This window comes from Bos indicus, chromosome 11 (genome assembly GCF_029378745.1).
Source record: "Bos indicus isolate NIAB-ARS_2022 breed Sahiwal x Tharparkar chromosome 11, NIAB-ARS_B.indTharparkar_mat_pri_1.0, whole genome shotgun sequence".
Taxonomy (NCBI): Eukaryota; Metazoa; Chordata; class Mammalia; order Artiodactyla; family Bovidae; genus Bos; species Bos indicus.
The window spans coordinates 95,116,947-95,138,824 of NC_091770.1; the positions used below are offsets into that span (position 1 = coordinate 95,116,947).

Below are 21,878 nucleotides of genomic sequence, written 5' to 3' on the forward strand. Positions count from 1 at the left end.
GAAACTCTGTGTGTCTGCTATGCAGAAGAAAGAAGACAGAACTTCAAATACGACTGCAATCACACAAAATGGCAAGAGAACAACATGCAAATCCTCATATAATTTCAAGGCAATGCATCCAGGGGAAGGAACTGGAAGCAGCTAGCCATTAAAAAGAAAAAAGATGGTAAACTCAGTGAGACTTGTCTTTTTAAATATAATTTTCATTCAAGTTTTCCAGATTTTATTTCAATGCCACTTAAAACTATATACAATAAACCATCAAGACAAATTTCATGTTAATAAGGCAGCCATCTGACTCACAAAATGTTTAAATATTTTATCCCATTTTTCCTATAAACCATTATAACGTCTGTAGACATTCCAATTATTTCAGCATCAAACCTACTAACCTCTTACTCTCATACCCAAAATCAAGGCAAAAATTCCTCGGAAGGAAAAACCCTCTCATTTTTTTACTCCAAAAGCAAGGCCACCTTAGACAATTAGTCAGAACGGCCTGGTTTCCCATCAAGGAATAAATAAACAGAAAAGTCAGGGGGCAGTGGGCCAGGCACAGGGGCGCTGCTTTAGACAGCAGGCACTGTCAGGTGAAGGAAACCGATGTCAGAGGGCCTACGCTGCCCACAAGTGCAGGAAGGGGTCTAGGAGCAAGGGACGAGAGGCCTGCCCTCAACTCCTCTAACAGGAGAGAGGAGGCAGCCGAGGACAGGAAACAAGAGCCTCTGCGTGAGCACCCACCAAGGGCCACACATCTGATGTTATCATTTTGTCATCCTCATAACAACCCAGTGAAGTGATAAAGCTTCCTGTATAGGATTACAGGACTAACAGGCACAGGCCAGGATTTCTGTCTCAGGTGTGACCCCATGTCATTCTCTCAAACAGAAAGTTCTACAGGCCACAATACAGCTCAAAGCAGACACGCATGACCTTCCATGATCAGGTCTCTGGCTCCCTCGGCCACCCCCACCTCCCCAATATCCATACACACTTGACACCCCACCAACACTAAGCTGACAATAATTTCTTAAATGTCCAGACCACTTCAAGTCTATGTTTGACACATGCTCCTCCCTCTGCCCCTCACAAGCCATAGAACTCGGAGACACCCGTCCAACGTCAGCTGAGAGATGACTTTTTCCCAGAAGCCTTTGTTAAGCACCACACCACATCTTAAGAGATGAGAGTGGATCACTTTCATCTCTGCCAACTTGTCCATCCCTTCACAGCTGCATCCCCCAGACCTAGCAGTCCCTGGCACACAGTCAGCACTAAAAAAAAAAATTGCTGAATTAGACTGGGCTGATTTCAGTACAACTGTTCAAATGGAGGAGCTGGGGAAATAGTGGGCCCTGAAAGAGTGACTACAGCTGTAAATATCTTGATAAAGTGAAACGGAACATTTGTTACCTAATTTACCATACTAAAACGAATATAAGACAAAATCAAATCTAAAGCAAGTCAATTTTCAAAAGGAAAAAAACGCTTTAAACCCACAAAACCATGTCCTATTATACATCCCAGTCAGGTCTGAGCTCTGTGATATTCTCAGGAGAGAAATGCCCTCCCTGGATTTCTGCCTTCTTCCACCAGAGCTCTGTCTCCTCAGTAGTTTCCAGGTAGGTGCTCCTTAGCAACCTCCACCAAGTCTGCCTTTGTCAGCCCACCCACAGTTACTGAGTGGCCAGTGTTGTTTCCAGAACAGAGCTCTTTAAAAAATCAGAAAAACCAGGTACAAGTCAGGGACTGGCATTTAGAGAGGGTGTGCACAATGCTGAGATGGCCACCTAGTTACCGACTTACCTCTGCATCCACTGTTCTTTCCCAAGCTCTTCCATGTCATCCACACACACCCACCTGCTCAACCACCACCTCCCAAACCAGTCGGCAGCCAGCCGTAGGGAGAGACCGGGATGGAGGTCAGGGTACACAACACCACCCTATCGTCCACGGGGGACAAGACGGCTCTGCACTGCAACATCCACTGCGGCCACCTGGCTGTCCGGGTTTGGTGTTCATCAGAAAGATTCAAGAGACGCGCTGGAAAGCACAGTCTGCTCCCCACCTCTGCCAAGGCCTGACTCACCCACAGACATTCAGGATGACTCCATGGGGCACCCAGACGCAGACCTCCAGGAAAAGGGGGCTCAGGCACAAATGCCACAAGGGTCACATCTCCAGCCATTCTTTCAAAATGAAGTATCTGTCTTATAACATTTAGGCCACTGGCTTTAAAAAAGACTAGCATCTGTAAACAATGTAAAATGTGAGTCCTGAAACTCAGAGATATGTGGGACACATAGGGCATTAAAAATTAAAGACTTCACAGATAATACTCTCATACACCAACAAAGCAAATGACACAGCAGTTTACAAAGAAGAAAACAAGAGGTCTATACACATTTAGAGACACTGCTCAAGTTCACTAGTCATCAAAGAAATAAATACAAATAGAAACTAAATAGTCTTTTTTTTTGACTTCTAGATTAGCAAACATTAGAAAGAATAATACCCAGTGCTGACAAAGATGTAGTAGAAAGGGCAATCTAATATATTCTTGTAGAAGCACAAATAGAACTTTTTTAACCCACAATTTAGAAGCATCAATCAGAAAGCACAGAGCTACAGGTACCCACCAAACCAGCAATTCTACTGCTAGAGATAAATCCAAAAGAAATAAATAGTAACAACCCAAATGACACTTTGATCACAGTTTACACGATAAAAAACAAAAAAAATAACAACAGAGACTGGAGGTAAATGTAAAGGTCCAGCACCAACAATCATGAGATAGGGAAAACAAACAAATTCATATACATGGTGATTAAACACAACAATAATTTTTGGCAATGTCCATAATACAATATTACTGAGGGAAAAACATGTTCTGAAGCAAAATTAACAGATATGCTTATACAATACATATTATACACACGTGGAAGAAAAGTTTTTAAAATTATGTTTATTTCTGAGTTGCACTGTATTCTTTTTGCTTACTTGTGTTTTCTTATTTTCCTTCAATGACAAGGTATCACTTACAATTTTTTAAGATACACACTTGAAGAATTCGACATCATGAAGGGATGAAAAAAGACATCCCAGAAGACCAAGACCTTGCCGGCTGTCACAGTCCTGCTGTGTAGTAGCAGCAGCAGCAGGCAGCTTGGTCCTGAAATCTGCAGAGAGGGGCCTGCAGGTCAACCCATGCAGGAATCAACAGTCCCAATGAACAACAGCAATCAACTGTCACAGATGGATAAATACACAATGTCTCTCTACCAGTCCTTAGCAGGGCTTCCTCAGGACAGGCACCAACATCTTTTAAAAAGAGGTAAAATCATCTTAACAATGAAGTCCTCTGAGGATACCAGCACCAAGCCAGATCTCACTTATCCAGAAGTCTGCCACGTGACAACCAACTTACTAAACAGACCCCAACAGACACAGTGGACCTGGTGTTTATTAAACTTCAAAGCACAGTCACAAGAGTTTTTTATGCTCCTCAGACATGGCAGGTAAGTGCAGCCCCGTTTCACAGAAAGGAAAACTGAATCCTGGAGACAAGGAACTTGCCCAGATCACACAGCAGACGATTAGCAAATCTGGGAACATGAGCCCAATCGTCTGAATCTAAAGTGTCCAACACGGCTTCTGTTCATCATGCTGTCTCTCAGACTGCAAACCCAAATGCCTGAAATTAAGATTAGCAAGTAAGCATGAAAACAGCTCTAGTTTTCTTAACTCCCTTAGCCCCAAAATCATGCTTTCTAACTTTTTGCTTAGATTTCAGCAGAACAATTAACACACATCTGGATACAGTTAATTTGTGTTTTACTTGGAAATTCAAATGAGACTGGGATTTTAGTTAAATGTTTTAAATGATTAAACAGATGCCATTCACTATTTACCAATACTACTCAAGTACCAAAGTATTTATTTTTAAATAGCCCCATTCAAAAAAATTAAATAAAACAGTGAAGTTACTCTCCATTTTGTAAACCCTCTAAGGGTGTTTCTGATCTTAATTTATCAGCATTACTTTAGTAGTTCAATTTGAACCTGTTTCTAAGAGAACAATCCATCTCAGGACAAAACTCAAAATGCATCGAGAAAATTCTACTGAGATACTGCTTTTACCTGTTCTATATATTTAAAAAACATCCACACTAATATGGCTTAAGGACAGTGGGATTAAAAAAAAAACACAAAACATGAGATTATACTTTTAAACATGTCAGGGTTAACTAAAAGTACGAAATTAAACCCAGCAATTGTAGAATCTATTTTATTAGACATGCTGAAGAAACTATAAAAGACAAATAATTTTCTAAAACCTGCTGCTCTCTCAAGTCAAACTCTCAAAAAGTCATCAGGTAGAAATCTGCTTTTTCTAATCATGTCTAGGCTCATAAATTCTCACATTGGGGAAGGGGAAAAAATTACCAAGGGTTTTTCTGTCCCTGACTCTAAACTCCTGTGGTACAGGTAATTCCTCATTTTACAGACAAGGAAAGTGAGGCTCAGCTAATTTAAAGTCAGCAAGGGTAGCCGAGATTCAAACCTAGGTCTGGTGGCTCTCCCTTGTGGCTCACCTGGTAAAGAATCCACCTGCAATGAAGGAGATCTGGGTTAGACCCCTGGATTGGGAAGATCCCCTGGAGAAGGGAAAGGCTACCCACTCCAGTATTCTGGCCTGGAGAATTCCATGGGGTTGCAAAGAGTCAGACACGACTGAGCAACTTTCACTGGTGGCTCTAGCCCATCCACTTTTCAGAAGGTGAAACTCCCCACTCATTGTCTCAAACCAACCATCCCAGGTGCCCACTGGGTGGCAGGCTCCGGGACACACAGATGCACAGGACGTGCACAGCTCTGCGCTTCCTCCCTGCTTTCCCCCAGCACCTCACTGAGGCCCTCGAAGCCCTGCAGGGCTGCCAAACTGCTCCAGGAGGCACCACCTCATCAAGACAAGGTGAATGATGCCCCAGAAACGACAAGACAGCAGCCCTATTGCCCTGGCTGCCTCCCCAACACAAAGGGGAGGATGACAGAACATGTCTTCCTCATAGGCTGGCTGAGATCTGAACGAGATGGCACGTGTAAGACAGGATAGGATGCCTGGCACACAGTAAAAAGCTCAGTAAGAGCAAACTATTACAAATACTCTAGGACAAGGTTCCTATTCTCTAGGGGCTCTTTTAGACAATCATACTCAACAAGTCTCAGGGTTGGCAGCTTTAATAGAAATGAAGGTCCTTAAAATTTCTTCCCATGAAGTTCTGAGAGGAGCAGGAAATGGATTTCTACTGCTTTCCCCCCAAATCAATTTAACCAGATCTTTTCAGGAAGAAAGCTGCTCCTTTTGGTAAGAAGCAGTCCATTTTAAGCACCCAAAGACCTGTTTGCCACTGTGGCCTGCCAGGGTGTAAGATGTATGCAGCAATAAAGGAGCAAGGCAGAGAACGTTCTCATCCATCAGTGTCAGCTCTCCCTGACAGAGCGCTTACTCACACCTGCTCATTGTTAGTCAACTGGCTGCTCATCCTGGACAAAATTTGGTGCTTTCACAGACCCATGGACTGGGATCATTTTTCACCCTGTTCTGGTCTACAAGGCCTGGTCTCCTGGTGTTGGTGCCTGCTCTGCAGGCCAACACCGACAAAGTGTGAAGAGCTGACTTGTGAAAATAAAACAATGATGGTGCTAGGGGAACACATTCAGCCACTAGAGAGCAGTGGGACTCCTCTCAGCGCCTGGGAAAACTCAGACACTGACTTGAAATGGTTTAATTGTATGCATGCATTTCATTACTTATAATTAAACCATTTCAAGACTTATCTTGGCCAAAAGCTTCGTGGAGAGGCAGGCCAAGCAATCAGACAATCTTGCATGGGTTGCGGAAATCCATAATCGTCCTTTGTCAGCATAAACAGTTTAATTTGATGTTTTCACTCCTGAGTAAGCACTGAGTATTACATTTAAACCCCTCGTGAGGGGAAAGAATGCTTCCTTTTCATCAGCAAATGTACCTCAATGTCAGAGTCAATCTTTTATCCCCAATGAATAAAAAATATATATATTGCATTTAATATGCTAGGAAAGAGATTTTAAAGCATCCAACAACATTTTCACTCAGAAAGTAATTTCTCAAGAAATGCAGTTCCTTTTCTAAATGTAATGTAGTAAAAAAGGAGTTAAATTTTATTCTAAGTAAATCATTTTAAACACCACTTAAAGGGAACGGGGATTTTTCTTATAACTGTAACTGCCAACGTCTCACTGACCTGACAGGCTATAAACACTTATTCTTAAGAAAAGACTAGCATTTGGGGCATTCAGGCCTAAAAAGTGAAGGTTGTGTTTTATTAATGTATTTCAATGAAATACCACAATGTGTTAAGGCCAGAAAACTCAGAGTAGTCAACTAACTCTATGTTGAAAGGATAAGACGGAGGATGAAAATTACCTTAAAATTATACTGCCTTTCCTAATCAGGCTCCCACCCTCATCAGGCCCTGCCAGGAATCAAGCTGCCCCTCAGCACCGCCGACCGCAGGGCGCACACTTCCCTCTCCCGCTACGGGAGCTTGAGGCAGTCGGAGCTGACAGGCCTTCAAAGGCACCTTTACGCCGGTCCACATTTCAAAACAGCTTCCCAAATTGCAAGTTAATCCCTTTGCAGGCTTTTCCCAAGTTTCCCTGTCCTTCAGAACCCTCAAGGACAAAGGACCACAGAGTTTAACAATTTATAAAAACACACTTAATCTTAAGTGTAGGTAAAGGTTTATCTTGTCCACAGAGCCTCGGGTGAATAATAAAGCCTATATACTAGGGAAAATGTGCAAAAGCACTGTTGCATATTTTTTCATTTTATTCACCTGTATTATCTCCATTTTATAGATGAAAAACAAACAAAAAATTAAGATCACAGAGGTAAAGGAACCTAACCAAAACCACACAGCTAGTAATGGTAGATCTGGTTGCCAGCAAATCCCTAACTATATGACCTCCACATGAAAAGTCTTCTGATATATAAAATGACTTTCCTCTTGGTCTGTCCAATAAAGAAGTAAAGATGACCAAGCACTAGGTTATATTAGCAAGAATAAGAGAGTACATTTTGTAGTAGGGCCAACTTTGAAACAAGAGCAGGTAAAGATGAACTAATTAATAATTAACCTCAGTCTCTCTGAAATAGGGTTTAAAGCAAAGGACTCAAAACTGTGCGCAATGCATTTAACTTCTGAAATGTACCCCTGGCAAGGGCTTTTTTTTGGCTGTAAACTAAGGACTAAATTCAAACTACAAAAGATTTCATGGTAAAATGTCAAGAGTAGAAAAAACAAGAGGAAGAGCACCCTAATATTAATTCAATACCTCACTACTTGACGTAAAAAAAGAAACATTTAATATTTTTTACACAGAAGCAAGAACAAAGTCCACACTAATCAGAACAGATGAAGAACCAGCAAGGACTGGCTCTGTTACACTCCCTGAAACATGATGAATTGTAGAAGTAAATATTTTCTCATTTCCTAACATAACGGCACCATCTATTGGCTTAGTACCACCTTTGCAACAACCAGGAAATCAAGATGCATAATCCAACTTTCATGGGCTTTTGGTTCTCAGTTACTTAATTCCTGGCATCCCATAGTGGTATAAACTTTAAGACATAAAATCCATGCATCACACATTTTAAATCTTCTGAAATTCATCTTATTTAATCAAAGCAAGAAAAACTGCCAGGAAAATCTTAGTACACAGAACTGCACACAGAGAATGTGTTAGCACAAAAATTATCAAAACACCATGCACCAAACACCAATGATGTTTCACACACAAAGATTTTTACATGTGGTACCTTGCTTAATCCTCACATTTCCCATGAACAGACCTTAGAACCTCCATTTTCCTGAAGGAGAAATCAATGCTCAAATAGCTAATCAACGTTGCACTTGGATCTGAACCCAGTCTGACTACAAAGATCAGCTCTTTTCACAACCCCACCCTACCTTGAAAAATGAAAAATGATGCCACAGCACATGTGCAGGGGAAAGCATGTAGTGCTTTACAGAGCATGTTCACACATGTGATACTGCAGCGTCCCAATGATCCAGTGATATCAAGTAAAAAAAAGTCAGTCAGCTTCTTTTTAGAAACGAGGGGTTTGAAGTTCAGAGAGGTTAGATGACTAGCTCTGGTCAAGTATGTGCCCTCTGAGAAGGCTTTTACACAGGCCACTGAACTAAATACAGTGCTAAATCAGAGTTCACATCTGATTTCAGAGTTGAAAATTAATGTGGAAGAAATATTTGCCATCTTGTAGTGCACTGGTCTGATATACATAGCACAGGAAATTTTTTAAAATCGAGTCATGTGGAGGTAATAAAATGCCTGCGCGAAGGTTGCACTTTAGAGTAAAAATATGGAGAAAAACGGTAGGTCTGAATTCCCTACTGATGTTCCTAAGTTCCAACTTAATTCTAAGACTCTTCTTTGCCCACAAGGTGAGACATCTGGTATGTTTACTCTGTCACGAATCTTTTTAATTGCTAGGGGGCTCTGTAAACTGGGACTTAAGAGGTACATTCCAGTAATTAGGAAATTGTATAGCCAGTTCATCTGGAGAGAGAATTTTACCTGGACGGCCCTGGCAGTGACCCAAAGCCTTCCCTAATGGTGCATATCAATGTTTATTCCTTAAGTTAGTATTCTTAAATTGTCCAAGGGCCTCATTTCCAGGAATGTCGTGCTTTAAATTTCATTCATATTAATTCTCTATGTGAATAAGTGGGCAAAATAAAAATTTTATATACGCTGCCAATGCAGCTACAAGGAGCACTGCCAAACTAATAGCAAAAGATGGTCCCCAAGCTTCTCCTGACAGTACTTCAGTTTGTTTAATAAAGAAAAGCTGGCAAGTTAAAAGAATAAGCTAATTAATCTGAGAATTAAAAGAACCCACATTTTGTCTATTTAAAAAAAAGAACACCAAAACCCTTTTCCCTTTCTTAATAAAGAAAAGTAAAAAAATCTTGCCCAGTTTTCCACAATTCCACTCATCGATCACCTGCAGTCTCCCGCAAATTATGTTCTTAAAGAAGAAAATAATTAAATGAAACCTAAGGGGTGCATTTTTATTTTTTTGAGAATGGATCACATCACATTTGGCCTGAACCACTTGCCACACACCACTCAGCAACAACCAAGCCAAGGGGGAAAAGCCACAGAGACCCGGGGTTCCCAAGCCAGACCACGCACCTCCAGGCTGTGTGACCTCGGCACACCTCTCTGAGCCTCAGTATCCTCATTCATAAGACAAGGATGATGGCAACCACCTCAGAGCAGTGCAAAGACTCTATCAGTAAAGGATCTCTCACAGCTGCCGGCACCGCAAGCGGGAAAGCTACCGGATGAACACAGCTATCATTACAGACGGCATCCTCCTCACAAGATAGGTTTTAGGACAGAAGCTGTCCGAGGGCCACACCATGAGGCGTTTGATGTCTTCTTCTCTTAAGCAAACCCTCAGGAAGGCGAGCCCTCAGCGAGGAGGCTCCTGGACCCGATGCTCAAGGAGCTGTGCCAGAAGGTTAAGAGATGCGCAAGACGAGACAGGTGTCTTCTGTTCCATGTAAATTAAGAGTAGCCTTCAGGCGCCTGGCTAGTCACCAATACAGGCCCGTGGGTAGACAAAATTTAGACACCCCTGTCTTATGGGTAATTTGTAGCTTCCAGCTCTTACTGTCAAATAACTCAGGAAAAAAAAAAAATCCATCTCTTTTTATTTTTCATAATAAAAAACTCGGTACTTTCACTAAAACATGAGAATTTACACGAAATACTCATTTTCTCACTTACAGCAAGCTTAGGGAAAGCTTCAGTCGCTCAGGGAATGTTAACACTCAGTGGGCACATTTCAGTTAGGAGGGCCTTCTATTTCATCTGTGGCTGGAGGTTTGCTTTGTAGCTCACCCAAAGTAAGTCACATGAATTAAGACAAAAACCACCACATTTTGGCATTTCTGGGGTTCTCTCTCAATATCGAACTTCCTATCTCCTCAAAAAAAAAAAAAAGAGAAGAAAGAAAAACAACAAACACCTCCACGGGAAGCCAGAACAACTCCTTCATCAGGAAGAAAGGCAGCCCAGCACAGCTCCCACCACAGGGAAAGAGGCGTCAAGCCCTGCTCAAAAGTGAACAATGGCTGAAAGAAACGAAGAGAATGACAAAGACAAAACCAGGACAGCACAAAAACTGTTATTTTATTTCACATTCTCTGATAAAAGGCTGCTCTTCACAATGGACTTGGATTAGAGAGAAACAAAATATAAAATTCATGTTGTCTTCGGATGGTAGAATTGTGTATAATTTTGAAAAGTTTCCTTTGATACTATAAAGCTGTTTCAGTAAATACTGTTTTTAATATGCAGGACAGAAAATCTTCACAAAGGGCAGTCAAAAATATGCCAAACAAATAAATGCCCCTGGGAATTTGTGTAAATATTTTTAGTATTCAGAAGCAAGGCTTAATAGCTTAATGAAGTAACATCTGTAAGATGATAAAAATCAAAGCAGCTGTGGTAAGCTCAGGCTGCCTGGGCTGAAGGACAAGGGTTCAAATCTCAGCTTTGCTGCTCCCAGGCAGGGTGGTGACAGGCAGGCCAGTGAATCCAAGTTTCAGGTTTCTCATCAGTAAGAAGACAATGACAGCATCCCTTGCAGGGAATTATAACTGAAAATAATGTGACAGCACCAGCAGACACTGGCACAGGGACACCCCCAAATAAGCTTTAAATTAAAATAATACAAAGCTAAAAAAAAAAAAAAAGACCTATCATATATGCAATGCTTTGTACTGTTCTCTTACGGCCCAACTGGGGCCACGCCAACGGAACACAATCTAAACCAACCCTCCCCTGGGGCTCCATAACCTGTTCACAAACAACAAACAGCAGTTAAGGCTTCTAACACTAGGATTCATACATACACAACCACGTTAGAGAATCAGAACATTAACTCAACATCTTATAGTCACTGAATCACAGACTCTGGGAGTAAGACAGATTCTACTGACAGAGATCTCCGACTCTTGCAGGGGCAGGAAGGACAAGGGCTGGGACAGCAGAGGACGGACAAGGTTGAATCCTGGAATCAAGTTTCACACCAAGTGCCTGGAGACGGACTTGCTAACAGCCTGAGGCAGTCGCGAGGGAAAGGCTTCTGGGTGAGGCCCTGGATGAGGAGTATGAACATTCAGAAAAGGCATTTCTGAAAGGAGGCAGCACGGCAGCAGTGGGGAGGAGCAGCTCACAGGAGGGCGCGGGGCCTGTTGCCACAAATGCCTGAGGTACAAGGGGAGGAGGAAGAGGAAATGAAACAGGAAAAAGGGTCCAGAGCCAGGCTGGAAGGGAGGTGACGCCAGCAGAGGAGCACTGAGGTCGAGAGCTGGGAAGGAACTGGCACTGAGGAGCGCGGGAGAGGATGGTCAGAGACTGCAATGGGGCCAAGTGGCTGGTTTCTGAGCGGTCTCTGAGTGGTCTCCAGGACAACCGTGGTCACCCCTGGACCCATCCACACTCTCAACATTTCCGGCCAGATGTTACCTCACTCAGCCTCCAGACTTCCCCATGCCAATCCTCCTTCCTAAGCCTGCCCCAACAACGAATCTTATCCTATCATCTCCTACGTCCACAACACAGACAACTCAGCCTGTACGATGGGACTCTCCGGACTTGCTCTCCAGCCTTGCCTCTCCTCCACCCTCCTGAAAGCCCAGACATCCTCATCCCTCCCTGTCTTTGCTTCTGCTGTGCCCCCCACATGGAGCACTCCCTTCACCCATCCAGCTAAACTCTGGCCTTTGACCATCCTGGTCCCTTACGCACCGCAGGGCCTGAAAAATCTTTCTCTGGCAGGTAGGGAGCAGGGTGGCAAATTCCTGGCTAATTCCTACTTACCATTCAGGTCTCAGTTTAAGAGCTACTTTTTCCCATCTTTCACCTACCAGACTGGCAAGAATACCCAAAGTAGGAGAACTTATAAGAGAAAGGCATTATCACATTCTCCTGGTGGAATATAAATTACTGCTGCTGCTGCTAAGTTGCTTCAGTCGTGTCCGACTCTGTGCGACCCCAGAGACAGCAGCCCACCAGGCTCCCCGGTCCCTGGGATTCTCAAGGCAAGAACACTGGAGAGGGCTGCCATTTCCTTCTCCAATGTATGAAAGTGAAAAGTGAAAGTGAAGTCGCTCAGTCGTGTCCGACTCTTCTCGACCCCATGGACTGCAGCCTACCAGGCCCCTCCGTCCATGGGATTTTCCAGGCGAGAGTACTGGAGTGGGGTGCCATTGCCTTCTCCAGGAATATAAATTAGTGCTATCTTTTTGGAGGGCAGTTTGGCAACAGCTCTCAAAAGGTAAGATGCACTCACCTGTCACTTTTAGGGGCTGCCCAGAAGCTGTATTTCCTGTGTCTGGGGAACCCCACCACTCTAAGAACAGATGACTGAACTTTACCCACCATCAGCAATCTAGCGCCCACCCTTTCCTGAAGGAACTCTCTGACTGTGAGTGAGATGGCAGGAAGCCTCAGCTCTGGATGAGGCAGCCGGGGCAGCAGAGTGAGGAGAGAGCAGGCCTACGCCAGCCAGGCCAGCAGTGCTGTCTGCAGATTCTACCTTTGCCTGCAACGGGCCCATGCGGCAGCATGCTTTCTGATACTGTTCTCAGCCCCACACCCAGGTCTTGCCCTCCCAGCTATTCTGTGAGTCATCTACTATCCTTAAAAAAAAAATTCCTCCTTTCCTAAATCATCCAGTGATTCTAATGCTTTCAACAGAGAATTCTGAGCAACATGCATGCCCACCCTAATCCAGAAACTCCACTACCAGGAATTTATCAGATGTATTTATACAAGCTCACCAAGACACACACTCATCAACAGGACAAATGGTCACTTAAGTCCTGGTACAGACATACAGTACAATTCTAGGACAGTGTTATTATAGATTTGATATTGATCTATAGGCACTGATACAAAATTTTCTTTGAAACAAGTTAATAGGAATGGAACAATATTTACAGCATAACTTCAGCAGTGTATTTTTAATAGGAATACACAGATAACAGATAATAGGGATCTATAAAGGTGGATCATAAAATGCCTCCTGAGAAAAAACACAGTAAACTCTTAACACTGGTTACTATGAAATAGGGACTTATCTTTCACATATTTTCCTGCACTTGAATGTTTGTCATGTTCATAAAGTACTTTTCATTTGAAAATGTTTTCCTGTCACTTGTCCAATAAGGATTTTCCAAATACCCATTATCCACATACTCCTTCCTGTTAGAAATTCTCCCTTATAATTTGTTCTTTTCCTCCAGGGCACTTAGCACAGCGCATTCTTTCAGATTAATGTGTATTTATTAATGTGTACTAGATTCCTGTCTAATTCCTGTCTCACACACAAGACTATACGCCCTGAGGATAAGTGCTGTCCTGACCACTACTTTCCCAGTACCTAGCACATGCATGCTCAGTGGCTCAATCGTATCCAACTCTCAGAGACCCCAAGGATTGTAGCCCACCAGGCTCCTCTGCCCAGGAGATTTCCCAAGAAGAATACTGGAGCGGCTTGCCATTTCCCTCTCCAGGGGATCTTTCTGACCCAGGGACCAAACCCATGTCTCCTGCATCTCCTGCAAGGGCGGACAGATTCTCAACCACTTCGCCACCTGGGAAGCCCCCCGAGCACATAGTAGAGGCTAAATAAATTTCTAATAAATGAGTGAAAGTAACTTATCCTTCTTTTAAGATTCAGCTCAAGTGAAGTGAAGCTTTCTCTTCCAGTTTCCCCCTTGGGCCTCCACGGGCCTTTGTACCTACTGCCCTTGTCAGTTTATACATCTATCTCCCCCCTTACACTGCGAGTATGTTGAGGGCAAGGATCCAGACATCCACTGCTCTGTGAAGCCTGCTACAGTGCTGTTACACAGAAGGCACTCAAGAAATAGTTGATAAATAAATGAACAGATGGGAACAAACAAACTAAACCTTAAAAGTAACAACTTACTTGTGTCTCTAAAATCGGATGTTACTGGTATCTTGCTCTTCTTAATCTTCTATGAAAGCAAAGCCAGACTATGGAGAGTAATGATTTCTAAGCAGAAGTGTGGAGCCGTCACCGTGGACTCACACTGGACTTGGAGGGAAGCAAGATCACTGTTGGCCAGGACAGAGCACTAAGTGGACTTGCAGGAATGAAATGAGCAGACACAAATCTGCTTTACTCACTTTCAACAACCTTTCCTAAGTTTGGGATGATGCTCATAAGACAAATTACTACAGTTCAAAAGCAACAGAAACCAACTCAATTTTCCCATCGTAAAAATGAAAAGGCCTTGTATCAATGTTAAATTTTCTGATTTTGATGATGTCATCAAGGTGATGTGAGGAAACATTCTAAAGAATTTTGAGGTAGAGGGTTATACTGTCCACAATTTATTCTCAAATGGTTACACACACACACACACAAAAATAGTAAAAATCCACCAGAGAGCGAACAAGAATGTGGTAAAATGTTAGGTGACAAAAATGAGTAAAGGGTATATATGACTATTCACTGTACATTCTTGTTACCTTCTTGCAAGTGTGAAAATTCTTTTAATTAAAAAAAGAAGAAATGAAACTACTTAATAGAAAAGACTATTCCACCTTTACTACCATTTAAAGGCACCAGATGGGGAGAAATAAAAACAGTATCTTGATGGGGATAACAAATAAAATGGAACAAAGAATTCAAAACAATTCTAAAATTACTGTATCTTCATTTTAAAATAACTATTCCATATGGTATCTGGGGGCAAATCATTCTTCTCACAAACAGGGAACATCTGTTGTATACAAACCTCATAAGAGGCTTAAGTATTAAACGCAATGAAATAGCAAAGTCTCACACTAACAATTTTCAGACTATTCAAGGCAGCAGTTATCCCCGGCTCTGCAGAGCCAAGATACCAAGACAAAAAATGTGAGAGTTTAACAACATCTAGAAAAGCGCCGGTTACACATGGCCTGTTCAAATTAGATACATGCAATTTCACTCAGAAATTGAGCATGAGAGTTACATTCAAAAATCCCAACTCTTCTAATGTAATTTTAATCACTTTTTTTTTTAGTTATTAAGAAACAAATACTCATCTAGCATTTAGAGCTAAAATACAAATGTACCTAAAATGTGTAATGACCTAAAAAGTGTAGCTACTATTTGTAGAACAGGCACTGGGCCAGATGGTTTACATACATTATTTTTAATCATCGTAACCTGTACACATGGTGGGTATTATTGACACCATTTCAGAGTGAGGAAATCATGGTTCAGAGAGGAACCTTAAATGTCCAGGATGCCTCAGAGATTAAATGGCAAACAGAGACTCTGTCACTTAAAAACTCTCTGCACGTACCAGGCCTGTTCCCCCAAGGCAGGCCTCCAGTCTAGCCTTCCTTCTGCCTGGGAGCCCCTTTCACTCAAACCTCACCTTCTTCACGAACCTACTGTAACCTTCCAGTTTAACAGTATTATCTGGCTTCCACCCCAACATTCTCAAGTCCCCTTACACTGCATTAATTTTTTTTTTAACTTTCTGTTTTGAGATAACTGTCAATTCACAGGCAGATGTAAGAAATAATAAACCAAGTTTTTGTACACAGTTAACTCAGTTTCCCCCAAAGGTAGTATCTCGCATAACCATGATATAATATCACTTATATTATGTTTTTTTCTCCTAGTATTTATTGCTGTCTAACATAAAGCTGTTGTTACTGTCTGTCCACACCCACTAAAATATAAACTCCTTGTAGACAAGACATTTAGTCTAAATTTTGTTCACTGCTGTATCTCAAGCACACGAAACAGGCCTAATGCCCAGGAGGAAATCAACAGATGTTTGCAGAAGGAATCAAAGCACATTGTGCTGCCTCTTCTATCAGGAAATAAACCAGCTCTTTTAGAAACTACTTTGGTAAATAAGAGGATTCTGAAACATCAGGGAAACATTACACTCACCCATGGTGACATAAGGCAACTTATCAGTTGATCCATGAGGATAGATGCTGTAGAGGTGAGGTCCAGTAACATCTACTCCCCCCAAAACTAGGGCTGCACCAATGTAACCTTGATACCTGATGATCAGAGCATGCATAAGAAAAAAAAAAAAAAAAATGAGTTTACATTGCTTCACTATAAGTTATTCAAAAGCTGCATGAGAAGTCAGACAACAAAAAGTTTTTCTTTCACTACTATTGCTTCATTAAATAGCTACTGTTCTGATGGGGAAAAAATACGGAATGGAGCAAACATACCTGAACATCTATCAGTCAAAAAAACTGTAAATTGTATGAAGCACCCATGTGCTGTACATCATCTCTGCCTCACAACCCCCTTCAAAAGAAGACACTATAGTTCTTATTGTAGAGAAGGAGAAACCAACCCAAAGACATTAGGAAGTCTCAGAGCCAAGCGTGGCTTACTCCGAAGACCACGAACACCCCTCCCATCAGACCTCTGTGATTCGCAAATAAGGTCCCTTCCAAGTCAATACTGAATTGTCGCTAAACTAAAACTGTTCAAATTATCAACCTCACCACAAGGAAAATCACTTATGTCAAAATACCTTTCCCTTGAATAAATCCACAAAATTATGGCAGATAAGAGCTCATACTGAGTAAAAGAAATAAGTATTTCATTATGCAGGGAAGTGAACCATGAAATAACTCCATGACAGTTTATAAACCCATTGCTACTGTCCACAGTTTAAAGTCATCTCTCTCAGGAACATGGGAGAGACATTTTCCACCAGACCCCATCTGTTTAATTCTGCACATATTTGCTCCTTTGGACCCTCTACTCGGTTGGTTTTACACTTCTATAGATTTCTTTCCCTATATATGGATCAATTTTTTTTCCATTAGAACTGCTATACTGGATAAACATGCTGGATTTAAAGTTCTCCAGTGTAAGTCTTTTGGAGAAGGCAATGGCACCCCACTCCAGCACTCTTGCCTGGAAAATCCCATGGGTGGAAGAGCCTGGTAGGCTGCAGTCCATGGGGTTGCAAAGAGTCGGACACGACTGAGCGACTTCACTTTCACTTTTCACTTTCATGCATTGGAGAGGGAAATGGCAACCCACTCCAGTGTTCTTGCCAGGAGAATCCCAGGGATGGGGGAGCCTGGTGGGCTGCTCTCTATGGGGTCACACCAAGTTGGACACGACTGAAGCGACTTAGCAGCAGCAGCAGCAGCAGTTTAAGCCTTTAGCTCTTTGGGAAGAAAAATGAAACTAAAATATGCTGAATTTGCCTGATGATACAATCATTAAAATTGATACAAATAAATTAACACAAAAACCAAAGTCCTAATTTTAGATTGTCTGAGACACAGTTACCCATCAGGAAGTGTTCTAGGTCAAGTCCAATACTTCCTGTGTCCCTTGATTACCAATACATTACTTCAAATCTTCCATTTATAAGTGAAAAAACAAAAAGCAGGGAAGGATTTTAGAAGCAGTCTCAAGAGGGAAGACAGGCCCAGACAGGGGAAGAAATTGGTCCTAAGCCACATGAGCTGGCAGCAGGTTCAAGAGTAGATCTCGGAACTCTGGGATAAGAAGTCAGAGAATCACCAGACCCACCACTCCCACCCCAGCCCAGTGCTTGATCCATATACATATATATATATATATATATTTATACATATATATATATATATCTATCCTGCCAAACAGACTGTTTAGTTAAAGTCAATAAAAACCAGCTAGTTCCCTTCCAAGCTAAAACATAATCTGCTTGATGCCTTTAAAAGAGTCTAAGCTATTTTGGCAAGTCAATGAAATCCTTAAAAATTGATCCAGAAATTCTATTTCCAGGAATCTAATTCTAAAGATATAAAAGGACAAATATGCAGAAATGAATTCATAAGAATGTTTACTGCAGTAACTGTTTATGATGCTAGAAAAGTGGAAACAGTCAGAACTACCTAAACTAATACAGCTAGCTATACAACAGAACACTACATAATCATTAAAAATCAGGACCCGTTTTTCACACACAACTGATGGTAGTATAACTTAGAACAATCTCTCGGCTACAATTTTGGCAATATGCATTAAAATGTTAAATGTTCCTATCTTTGACCCAGCAATTCCATTTCTAGGAATTTATTTTAGAATATAGCCTAAAGAATTAATAACACAAGCACCTAAAGATTCTACACTCCAAAGGATCCACAGAATACCTTATAATTAAACATCTTAAAACAGGCAATATTGTTACTCTTTAAAAATTGGTTAATAATATAGATTACTGTGATCCAACAAAAATTAAGATGTTGCTCAATGGCTCTTAAATTTTTATGGGGCATAGACCCCTCTAAAAGAGTGATTAAAACTGTGGAATCCTCACCCACAACAAGTGTACACAGATGTTTTTCACTCTTTCAGGAGAGTTACAGGTCTATAGACTCCTCCACAGGCTCAAAGTAAAATCCCTAGATGCTGAGCTAGCTCATCTACTGATGGGAACAATACCATAATACACTATTATGTGAACAAGGCCAGTTACAAAATAACACAGAGCAGTATTCCACTTTTGCAAACACATATATGAGCATGTGTATATGCAGAGTATGCTGCTGCTACTGCTGCTGCTAAGTCGCTTCAGTCGTGTCCGACTCTGTGCGACCCCATAGACGGCAGCCCACCAGGCTCCCCCGTCCCTGGGATTCTCCAGGCAAGAACACTGGAGTGGATTGCCATTTCCTTCTCCAATGCATGAAAGTGAAAAGTGAAAGGGAAAGTCGCTCAGTCGTGTCCGACTCTTAGCGACCCCATGGACTGTAGCCCACCAGACTTCTCCATCCATGGGGTCTTCCAGGCAAGAGTACTGGAGTGGGTGCTATTGAAAAGGTCTCAAAAAGCAGATCTCAAAGTTTCATAGTACATGTGCTTCAGTGGCAGAATGTCAGTTGAAATCTATTTCCTTCCTGTCACATTTGTTCAGTGTCTGAATTTTTTACAATGATCATACATTACTTTTATAATAACTTATGAAAAAAAGATTATTTTCTTTTTGAAATATTCCAACATGGAAATTACTCAAGATGCACTCGTAGGTGAAAAGATCAGGTTATATTACCAACATAACCTACAGACAGAAAGCACAACTGGGATCCCATTCTGGTAGAACAAAATTTGTATTATTAAACATGGAAAAACCCTGAAGAGTGTACATTAACCTGTTAGCACCAACTGCTTATGCGTGGTAGAAATTCAGATAATTTCTGTTTTTTTTTTTTTTTTTTTGCTTATCTATCTAAACATATATTAGCTTTTTTACTGTGAACATGCACTTACGGAAAGAAAGACAGAAGGAATGATCAAATGAATGGACAAACAAACAAAAAGATTAGAAGCATTAATGTATATACAAAGCCAAAATGTGATTCTCCCTAAATGGCAAAGTTTTAATTTTTCCTTTGGGCTTTTCAGTATTTTCAAAATTTTCTACAATGGATATACATATCTTCTGTTAAGTGGGGGCAAAAAGTACAATAAGTTTTTAAAGCCTCTGCATATTCAAATAGTTTCCAGAATATAGACTAGTATATCAAACATTTCTGATAGACTCAATAAGAAGGTTCCATATTCAGAAGGAACAAGTATCATTTACATCTTCTACATCTAGTCAACGAAGAAAAATAAAACTACTGTTTAAGTAAGGAAAAAGATGCTCACTTCTGTTTATCAAACCCTCTTTTCTCACTGATTCACATACAAGAAAATGGATTATTTAGGAGGAAAAAAATAGCAATAAGAGTACACCCTGTACTCTATTTCAGCCTCTGAATGAGGATCTGTGTATCAGGCCCTGTACAAGGCACTGCATAAGCTTGGTTCTTTATTCATTTCCTCCCCAAAAGTTAGAGAAACAGAACTATTATCCACATTTTATTGAGGTAGAAACTGAGGCTAAGAAGAGTGAAGTGAACAGGCTAATGTCACACAATGTAAGCACTGTAACAAGATCTGAAGCGACGTTCTCAAGTCAAAATCTATGCTTTTCCCCCCCGTACTAGTGACTCACTGTATGTAACTAGCAAAAATGTCAAAAGACAGAACCATAATGATCCTGGCATAAACTTTTAAGTTTTCTTCTCAAAACTCTGATAAAATTCAACTTTTACACAGTATGTTAACCAAAAGATCAAACACTGAAACAAGAGATTTTAGAATTTCTGAAACACTCTAAAGAGATCAACAGAAACATCTAGCTAGATTTAGCTAAATGCTTTAAATGACATTGCAAGCAATCTTGAAATAGGCTATTTACTGTAATTTTACAAGCTTAAAAATTGTTTTAAATGTAATGCACCACACAAACCACAAGAGGGAGCTTTGCATTTAAAATCAAAATCACAAGCGTCCAGTTATCCTAACAACAGATGTACTTTAACAAGTTTTCACACTGTCCTGGAAGAATCTGATAGGTGATAATTCTCTAGTATTAGGATGATGATTACATACATAAACAAATGGAAATTGCTGACATAAAGACTCAGTACAGTCAGGGTAGGAACTGGATAAGTATGACTAGGCTTCCTGCCATGACTCATAAACCCTGGTGTCTTCCACTGCATAAAGCGGGAATTATTCCACTGGCCTTGCTGCACAGCTACATTAAACCTCATGTCCACTTACTGAGGGCCCAGGGCCATGAAGACGAAGACCTGCAAATTCACGGGAAGGCACAGGCAGATAAGAAACAGGGAAATGAACCACAAGGACTGACATACCAGAACACACGCTCTCACTTCTAAAGGCAACAATAGCCAATCAGTCCCAGATTACAGCCCACTTTATGTGAGATTTTATCGGGGGAAAAAAAAAAAGCTGGAAATCCATATTTTAAATTCAAAGCTCCCAATTTATAATTATTTGCCACTACTTTTTAAATACACTATGTGACCCAAATGAAATTTCTCTACAAGCTGAATATGGCCTGTGAGCTGCCAGCTTACAATCTCTGCTCTCTGTTCCTGCCCCCCTTTAAAAAGTCTTATGTAGGTTGCTTCATGAATGATGAGGGCCAGAATAAAGGCCTCTGATCAACTTTTCAAAAAATTTTTAAAAGGCATCAAGGTGTCCCTTCTATGAAGAAGGAAGAGGAGAGAATTTGTTAAAGGTAAGGCAGGCACAAAATGAGAAACCAGTGTTACAACTCAGGACTAAATGCCTCGGCTATTTCCTAAGCATTATTACATACCACACTGCCTCTCTTCTCTTTATGAGAGCAAATGAAAAATGGACTTAAAATGTGAAAAGTGTCTAGACCTATACAAACACAAAGTGATGGTGTGACTATTAAGGACTAAAGAGAAACAAAACTACTAAGAGGGACTCTCTATGGGAGTCAGTAGGGAGGGAAGGTAAGGGCAGGCAAATGACTGCACCTCTTTAAAGTCTCAGTTCGTTCACTTGTAATTAGAGATGTTAACAGCCCAATCGCGGAGCTAAAAGGATAAAGTGAGCTCATGCATAAAGCACTTAGCACACAGCCTGGCACAAACAACTAAATGTTGGTTGATATTCACACTATTATACCCACTCACAGCTAACTACAAATTGTCACTTTTCATTTCACTGTTACCTTGCCCCTAAAAGAGGGAGAGGAAATAATCATTTGTGCATGTTCACAAGATGAACTTAAAGGTTCCTTCCAGCTCTACCTTTCTAAGAACAAAAAAGGTTTTTGTATCCAGCAATACCCTAAGCCTCAGGAAATTATTCCATTGGTCACATGTGATTCATTTAT

The 21,878-nt window shown here is 41.1% G+C and overlaps 1 protein-coding gene across 1 annotated transcript in view; it reads right to left on the minus strand.

Annotated features, from left to right (window-relative positions):
- The window catches only part of PSMB7 (proteasome 20S subunit beta 7), a 57,320-nt gene that overhangs the window by 32,364 nt on the left and 3,078 nt on the right, over nucleotides 1-21,878 (minus strand). Inside the window, exon 5 of the mRNA XM_019970814.2 lies at nucleotides 16,076-16,191. Coding sequence (XP_019826373.1) covers nucleotides 16,076-16,191 — 116 coding nt within the window. The remainder of the gene's footprint in view (nucleotides 1-16,075; nucleotides 16,192-21,878) is intronic.